Source organism: Mastomys coucha, unplaced genomic scaffold (genome assembly GCF_008632895.1).
Source record: "Mastomys coucha isolate ucsf_1 unplaced genomic scaffold, UCSF_Mcou_1 pScaffold14, whole genome shotgun sequence".
NCBI lineage: Eukaryota > Metazoa > Chordata > Mammalia > Rodentia > Muridae > Mastomys > Mastomys coucha.
This window is the reverse complement of record NW_022196896.1, coordinates 81,398,417-81,407,231: the sequence shown is the minus strand read 5'-3', so window position 1 is coordinate 81,407,231 and position 8,815 is coordinate 81,398,417. Positions and strand designations below refer to the sequence as shown.

Here is an 8,815-nt window from a genome sequence, read left to right as displayed (position 1 = left end):
GAACAAGAAGTTGAGAGATCATCTTCAACCACAGACATAAGGCAGAGAGAGAAAACTGAAAGTAGACGGAGGCTAGAGGCTAGGAACTCTCAAAGCTTGTCTCCAGTGATGTACTTCCTCTGCAAGGCTGCACAACCTCTCCAAATAAGGAGCTAAGCAGTCAAGTACCAGAGCCTAAGGGAGCCATGTCGCACTCACTTTAATACTTTGCTTCCTGTATTGAACCATTTAGTATCCTTTCAGGAACAAACATACAAATAGGCTGCAGTGAGAAAATTTTATTTATATAAAAGAGGACTCACGAGACAATTCTGGGCGATCTTATAGTGATGTTTATCATTACCCTGGGACTCCAGGAAGTATTTAGCTCCTACAACTACCACAAGTGAAGCAAATGCCCATTTGAATCTGTTATAGAAATAATAAGGCTTCCCAATGAGAGAGCATCCTGCACATTTGGAGGATAATAAAAGAAAAGGGTCTGGCACATCTGGCTCTGGCTAATGCTCAGTAGGGTCAGCCTTGAATAGATTTTGATAACTTAGAAACACCTTAAGTCATCCTTACATTTGCAATTTAGGTCTCAACCCCGGATTACATTTAGAACAATTTAAACAGAGACAGACGCTGAAAACCTGGTCAATAGGTCACTCCTATTTGTCTGGTTATTTAGGCAAAGAGGAGATTTACATATCAAAGTTATTGCCAGAAGTATTTTAAGTACATCCTGTTGTACTTTTTCAAATAGTTGTTACCTGGGGTCATCTTGCCCACCTGGCAGAATTATGCTTTTCTCAAGAAAAGGACTGGGATTTATTGTAGATCAGGACTTAACATTGCTTAGGACCCTATACTGCTTCCTTGAGCTGCCTGTTAGAGAAGTATTCTATGGTATCAGATCTAATGGCTGGTCAGTCCCAGCGAACAAACATTGACAACTTAGGCATCATAAACTTTATTTCTAACAGGCCTGGTTAGCATACTGTTTATTTTTTGGGTATCTTGGAGGCAGTGTTCCTTTAGCTAAGTTCTACTTTGTGTAATTTAATGTTTCTTAAGCAAACCTATTAGTAATTAGTACATCAATTCTATTACTTTGAGTTTCTTTTACATCAAATTCTTTTACTACTGCACACATGAAGGAAGCATTGCTTCAAAAACTACCCATATCTCTCCATGTCTCATTGTGAGGCCATGCAGCAAGCTTTTTCTAGACAGCTTCTCTTTTTCTTTCTTTAAAATAAATAATTTATGTGCGTGTAGTGCTCATAGAGGCCAGATAAGGTTATCAGATACCCTGGACTGGAGTTAGTGAGGGGCCGTGTGTGTCCTAGGCATTGAATCTGGGTTCTCTAGAAGAGCTCTTGACCTTTGGGTCATCTCCCCAACCTGCCCTAAACAGTTTCCAGTGGTGCCCTTTTTGTTTTCCACTGTCCTCAATCTGGAAGTTCTTCTTTTTTTTTTTAGACAAGGTTTTGTTTTCTTCCTTTCTTTCTCTAAGATTTATGTATATGAGTACCCTGTAGCTGTTTTCAGACACATCAGAAGAGGGCATCAGATCCCATTACAGATGGTTGTGAGCCACCATGTGGTTGCTGGCATCGAACTCAGGACTTCTGGAAGAGCAGTCAGTGTTCTTAACTGCTGAGCCATCTCTCCAGCCCTGGTTTTCTTTTTCTTTCTTTTTTTCTTTCTCTCTTTTTTTTTTTTTTTTTTTTGAGACAGGGTTTTTCTGTGTAGCCCTGGCTGTTCTGTAACTCACTCTGTATGGCCTCGAACTCAGACATCCACCTGGCTGTTCCGGAACTCACCCAGGCTGGCCTCGAACTAAGAAATCCACCTGCCTCTGCCTCCCAAGTGCTGGGATTAAAGGTGTGCGCCACCATCGCCCAGCCCTGGTTTTGTTTTTCAAGACAGGATTTCTTTGTATAGCCTTGGGTGTCCTGAACTATTTTTTGTAGACCAGGCCTGGTACTCAGAGATCCACCTGCCTTTGCCTCCTGAGTGTTGGGATTAAAGGCATGTACCACCACTGACTGGCCCTTTTTTAAAATGTAAAAAAGGCTGGGAGCCTAGGTTGTCTTCGAATTCGTTACATAGCAGAGGCTGATCTTCAACTCGGGATCTTCAGCACTTCCTTCGGAGGGCTGGGATATACTTCATCTCCAGCCCCAGCATTTAACTCTCTTTCCCTCCCCTTTCTTTCTTTTTTTTTTTTTTTAAGGGTTTGTCTGTGTAGCCCTGGTTTCTTGGGAACTCTCTTTGTAGACCAGGCTGGCCTCGAACTGCGCCTTGTCTTCGGAGTGCTTGAATTAACGGCACGTGCGGGCCACGGCCGGGATAGGATGCACTTCTCTCGGGAAGCAGCCACTCTCTTAGGCGTTCAGTCCTTCCTCCGCTTCGCTTGGTGTTTAAGGAAGCCGCCGGGAGCCCGCCCCGGCTCCTCCCATTCCCATCATGCACCTCGCAGTTCCCTAAAGGTGGCAGTTGCGCTGCGTGCCACAGTGCGGTGCGCGTTCCCGGGTGCGCACGCTCAGAGCGCAGCCTCTGTTTCTGGCGACGGCGGCGGCGGCGGCGAGCGGAAGTCCTTGGGAGCGCCAGTTCCGTCTGTGTGTTCGAGTGGACAAAATGGCGAAGATCGCCAAGACTCACGAAGGTAAGCGGCCTTTTCCTTCCCACGCGCGGCCTCGGCAGCCAGCCAGGCGCGGTCCTCTCTCTTGGCTTTCGGCGTCTTCGCGTGGCATCTCTAGTCCGGGTCGAGTCCGCGCGGCGGGGCCTGCTCGGCTCGTCGGCGCAGGCCGCTGCCCGCGTAATGGCGTCCTCTCGCACTCCGGGACCGGTGCTTTGTTCCGCGCTGGATGTTGGTGTTTCCGAGTTCTGCTCTGACCGGAGAGCCTCGCTCGAGCGGCTTGCTGCGGAGGACTCCGGGGGCGGGAGCGGGGAGGCGGAGGTGGGAGGCCGCCTCTCTCGCCCCCTGGGCGCTGTCGTTGGCAGTTTGCACCTGGAAATCCCTGGATGACGCTTTCGGGCCGCTCTTAGAGGAATCGGCTTCAGCGCGGGCCTGTTAATCCAAACCTCCGCAATCCAGGCATCTCCAGGCGGCTGGGTTGTGTTGTGGTGCTTGCACTAAACGATTCCGGCATAAGATTTTGTAGTTTGCTCCTCTCATCACTTTTAGAGTAGTGTTTATCTTTTTCTTTGAGAGCTACGTGTTGGAGAATCAGGAGTAAAAAAGAAGAAAAGGCAGATTTGACCGCTTGCCTAAGTTTTCAGGGTAGTCGGTCATTTTTTTATGCCCCACAAGAGTGAACAGAGCTAGAAACATGTTGAAAAGCGACCGGGTTCCATAAGGAAGTAACCAAAGAAGACCGGAAGGAATTTGAGTCTGAGAGATTGAATCCCTGTTTCTTGGCTCCCGGTTTAGAAGCCAAAATTTTACGCTGACACCATGGCTACTAAGTCACTAAACACATCCTTTCTAAGTGTGTGTCTCGGTGTTAGAGAGGAGGTAACAAGCTAAGGATGTCAGAAATTTGACAGTTTGATGTGTAAACAGATGTGTGAGAATTCTCTTAGAAAATCAAAGGGATGTGTACCGAGAAGTGAAGCCAATACTTTGAGAGGCTGGGTAACGGAGCCTTTAATTTATGCTTAGTTATTTTTGGGAGGTGGTGACGCGGGGCTGATAAAAAAAGGATCAATCAGTTTTAAATTAGGGGAGGACGTCTGAGCCCGAGGGAACATCTTGTAACGACGCGTGACTCGTTGCTGTGGTAGGACTACTGGGTATAAGGAGGGAATTCGAATACGAATCTGGAGAGACAGTTTAGGACCAATAGTTGGGACATTTGAGGAACTGAAAGTACCAATACTTTTTTGTTTGTTTGTTTTGGTTTTTCGAGACAGGGTTTCTCTGTAGCCCTGGCTGTCCTGGAACTCACTCTGAAGACGAGGCCTGTCTCGAGAAACAACCCCCCCTCCCCAACCACCACCACCAAAAAAAAGGCGTGGGCCACCTCCGCCTGGCCAGTACCAACATTTTTGAAAGCCAGAAATGTCCCTGCTTTAGTGTTTCGTCTTTAAACTTGAAAGTACAACACTTGTGTTTATTTTCTTTTTTCTTTTTTTGAGATGGTCTCACTATGTAATCCCGGTTGCTCAGAAACTTGCTGTGTGGACAATACTGGGTCCCACTTCAAAGAGACTGGTCTACCTACTTTTCTGCCTCCCAAGTGCTGGGTTAAAAGGCTTGTGTTACTGTGTCTGGCTAGCCCAACACTTTTTTTTTTTTTTTAAGATTTATTTATTTTATTATGTGAAAACACTGTCACTGTCTTCAGGCAGAAGAAGAGGGCATCAGATCTCTTTACTGATGGTTGTGAGCCACAGTGTGGTTGCTGGGAATTGAATTCAGGACATCTGAAAGAGCAGTCAGTGCTCTTAGTCACTGAGCCATCTCTCCAGCTCCTAGCCCAACACTTTCTAAAGCCAGAAATATTCTTGGCCTTATTTGTTTAGACTACTTCAGACATTGTTTGTAAAATAATTAGGAAATTGAAAAATGTTTCTGTTTTGCTCATTCAGGGTTGGTTATTTTAATTTCTTTCCATTCTGGGGAACCAGTGAATGTATCAACAGAGCATAGGGTGAGGGGAAGTGTTTACTGACAGAAGCATGGTTTACTCCATACTGGCTTCCCCATAGCTGCATAGGTGGAGTCCCATGCCCTGATAGGTTACTTATTTATGTATATTTTGTAGCTTCATTGTTGGTTGATTGATATCTTCAATGTAGCATACTCCCAGTTAGATAAAATTCATTTTATGTGCATTAGTGTTTTGCTTGCATGTCCGTCTGTGTGAAGGTGTCAGAGTCCCTGGAGTTGGCGTAAAAGACAGTAGTAAACTGCCACATGGGTGTTGGGAACTAAACCCAGGTCCTCTGGAAGAGCAGCCATTGCTCTTAGCTGCTGAGCCGTCTTTCTAGCCCTGGTAAATGTGAAGTTTAGGGTGGGTCTGTCTGTCTGTCTATCTTTCTTTTTCTTTTTCCTTTTTTTTTTTTTTTTTTTTTTTTTTTTTTTTTTTTTTTTTTTTGGTTTTTGGAGATAGGGTTTCTCTGTGTAGTCCTGGCTGTCCTGGAACTCACTCTGTAGACCAGGCTGGCCTCAAACTCAGAAATCTGCCTGTTTCTGACTCCCAAGTGCCGGGATTAAAGGCGTGCACCACCACCACTGGGCTAGGGTCTGTCTTTTCTTCCTTCCTTTCTCCCCTCCCTCCCTCTACTCTTCCTTCCCTCCCTCTACCCCTCCTTTCCTCCCTCCTTTCCTTCCTTCCTTCCTTCCTTCCTTCCTCCCTCCCTCCCTTCCTCCCTTCCTTTCTTCCTTCCTTCTTTCCTTCTTGCTTTTACATTGTAGAAGCCCAGCTAAACTTGTCAAAAATTCCTATTTTATTTAGGATTATTTTATTACTGAGTTAATAAAAAATATTGTGCAAGTGATGTATGCCACTATTAGGTATAAGCCAGAGACGCTAACCTTTTTTCCCCTGGAGACAAGGTTTCCCTGTGTAGATGTAGCTGACTTGGAACTCTGTAGACCAGGCTGGTCTTGAACTCAGATTAATCTGTGTTTCCTAAGTGCTGAGATTAAAGGCTAGTATAACCACTGCTCATTTCGAGATAACTTAAGCAGAGCTGTGTACAGCATTTTCATGGCCTCTTGCTCCCTTATGACATTATGACATTTTCAGGGAGAACATAGTATTATACAATTGTTGTTTAAGTCATTTCTGTAACATGGAGCAAAATTACTTTTCCTGAGGGGTGTGGCCCTTAGTATAAATCTTTATTGTCTTAGTCTTTTTTGTTCTTGTTGTTGTTGTTGCTATGTTTATTTTGAGACAGAGTTTCTCTCAGTAGTTCTGTCCTGGAATTTGCTCTGTATATCAGGCTATAGCCTCTAACTTTGTTTTTTTTTTTTTGAGACAGAGTCTCTGAGATGTAGTTTCAGCTGTCCTGAAACTCTGGGTAGACTATGCTGGCCTCAGATTGGTTTGCCTCTGCTTCCCAAGAGCTGGGATCAGAGTTGTGCACCACCATGCCTGTCTGAAGTAGAGTTTTGGGGAAAAAATTTTTTAAGAGAGCGTCAGATTTCATTAGGGATGGTTGTAAGCCACCTTGTAGTTGCTGGGATTTGAACTCAGGACCTTCAGAAAATGCCTAGAGCCACTAACCGCTGAGCCATCTCTCCTGACAGCCTCTTGAAAATTTTTGATTTTTATATTTGCTTTGTGAACTTGGAAGAGTCTATTCCCACCTTCCGTGATATAGGTTCTGGGATTTCAACTCTGGTTGTCAGGTTTGGTAGGAAGTGAGTTCACACCCCAAATCAGAGTAATCTCATTAAAGCTTTTTTGGTGTATACAGGAGTTATATATACCTTGATAGCTCTAATATCTGGTCCATAATAAGTATTTAAGTGTTAAATCAACATTTATTTGATAGATTAGCATGTATTAGATTTACTTTACTACTTTTGGAAAAAGGGTCTCTTATAGCCCAGGCTGGCCTGGACAGCTGATTTTCTACCTCTTAAGTCCTAGGATTATAGGTGTGTGAATTCACAAACCCTGTGGTTTTATGAAAAAAGTTTCATAGAAATGGGATCATATTTATTTATTTTTTATTTTTCCCTTATACTTATCTTTGCTTCTGTGTCCATGTGGAATTCAGGACAATTTTCTGGAGGTAGATTCAGGTTTTCAGGCTTGCTGCAAGCACCTTTAGCTGCTCAGCCATCTTGGTGGACTTCATTTTTTTTTTTTAAAGATTTATTTATTATTATAAATGAGTACACTGTAGCTGTCTTCAGACACCAGAACAGGGCATCAGATTTCATTATGGGTGGTTGTGAGCCACCATGTGGTTGCTGGGATTTGAACTCATGACCTTCGGAAGAGCAGACTGTGCTCTTACCCTCTGAGCCATCTCACCAGCCCCTTTTTTTTTTTTTTTTTTGAGACAGGATTTCTCCGTATAGCCCTGGCTGTCCTGGAACTCACTCTGTAGACTAGGCTGGCCTCAAACTCAGAAATCCACCTGCCTCTGCTTCCCAAGTGCTGGGATCAAAGGCGTGCGCCACCACTGCCCAGCAGGTGGACTTCATTTGCTCTCTTTGCTTGCTTGCTTGCTTGCTCCCTCCCTCCCTCACTTTCTTTTTCTCCTTCTTCTTCTTCTTCTTCTTCTTCTTCTTCTTCTTCTTCTTCTTCTTCTTCTTCTTCTTCTTCTTCTTCTTCTTCTTCTTCTTCTTCTTTGTCTTCTCTCTCTCTCTCTCTCTTTCTCTCTCTCTCTCTTTCTTTTTTTTGAAACCCAGACCACCAGATTTCTCCACGTATCCTTGACTGTCCTGGAACTTGCTCTGTAGACCAGGCTGGCCTCAGACTCAGAGAGATCAATCTGTCTCTGCTTTCCAAATGCTGGGATTAAAGTCACGCACTACTACATCCTCACTTTGTATCTTACTTAGGCTGGCCTCACATTTGGAGGAACCCTTTGCCTCCTGAACACTGGGATTTTTGGCATGTACCACTATGTCTTCCAGATCTCAAAGTTTGGGATCAATCCCTAGGATTTTGTAGTTTATATTACAGATCATTTGCCATTGAACTACCCTCCCACTCTGAGAAGGGTTATTTTTTTTAAAGATTTATTTATTTTATGTGTATGAGTACACTGTACCTGTACAGATGGCCGTGAGCCATCATGTGTGTGGCTGCTGGGAATTAAACTCAGGACCTCTGCTGGCCCCCAGGCTCCGTCATAATTCACTGTAGCTGTCTTCACTCGCAAGCCACCATCTGTTTGCTGGGATCCGAACTCAGGACCTTCAGAAGAGCAGTCAGTGCTCTCACCTACTGAGCCATCTTGCCAGCCCCCTGAAAAGGGTTATTTTAAAACCCAGTTTTCGTACACGTTTGGTCAGACAGGTAGGAAATAGCCTATTCTTGTTCTGAGAATCTTCTGAATTGAGAGGAAAAGTTGATTTAGCATTAAAGTTGGAAGGCTTTAGATACTGCAAGATTTGATTTTGGCTTCCCAGTGAGTGTAGAATAAAATACGATCTTCCTTTCCCCAAGTAACAAATTAATATTTGTGTGTGTGTCATATTAATATATGCATTTGTGTAGTATATGTATGTGTAGGTATCGCCACCTGTGTATGCATTATATGTACATGGAGGCCAAAGGAGGCAATTGGGTTTATTCCCTTGAACAAGGTATCTTACTTACTGAACCTGGAGCTATGCTGGTGGCCAGCAAACCTGTTTTTTCCTTCTCTGCACTGTAGTTACAGATGTGCATGCCTATGCCAGTCATTTTAACATGACATCTGAGGATTTGAAGTTGGGTTCTATGCAAGCATTCTTACTGGCTGAGTCATCTCTCTACTTCAGATGATTTTTGTGTTTCTTTTAAGAAAGTTATTGAAGGGCCGGGTGGTGGTGGTGCACACCTTTAGTCCTAGCACTTGGGAGGCAGATGCAGGTGGATTTCTGAGTTCAAGGACAGCCTGGTCTACAGAGTGAGTTCCAGGACAGCCAGGGCTACACAGAGAAACCCTGTGTTGAAAAAAACCAAAAAACCAAAAAACCAAAAAAAAAAAAAAAAAAAAAAAAAAAAAAAAAAAAGAAAGTTATCGAATAATTTCATTGGAGGCAAGTTATTGGAGTAATTGAGACTGGTCTTGGATTTGTTGGATTTGAACTTCCTGGTGTAATTTACTTCTCAATAATAGCTCTCCATATTATTCTCAAAAAACT

General features: G+C 43.9%; 1 protein-coding gene across 2 annotated transcripts in view; it reads left to right on the top strand.

Annotated features, from left to right (window-relative positions):
- Nucleotides 1-2,506: 2,506 nt before the first annotated feature.
- Sf3b1 (splicing factor 3b subunit 1) overlaps nucleotides 2,507-8,815 on the top strand; it is a 41,860-nt gene continuing 35,551 nt past the window's right edge. Inside the window, exon 1 of one of the 2 annotated variants that reach the window (XM_031367513.1) lies at nucleotides 2,507-2,656. In XM_031367513.1, the coding sequence (XP_031223373.1) occupies nucleotides 2,629-2,656 (28 nt within the window). In that variant the 5' untranslated portion in view covers nucleotides 2,507-2,628. The remainder of the gene's footprint in view (nucleotides 2,657-8,815) is intronic. The other variant, XR_004117884.1, reaches the window with a different exon arrangement.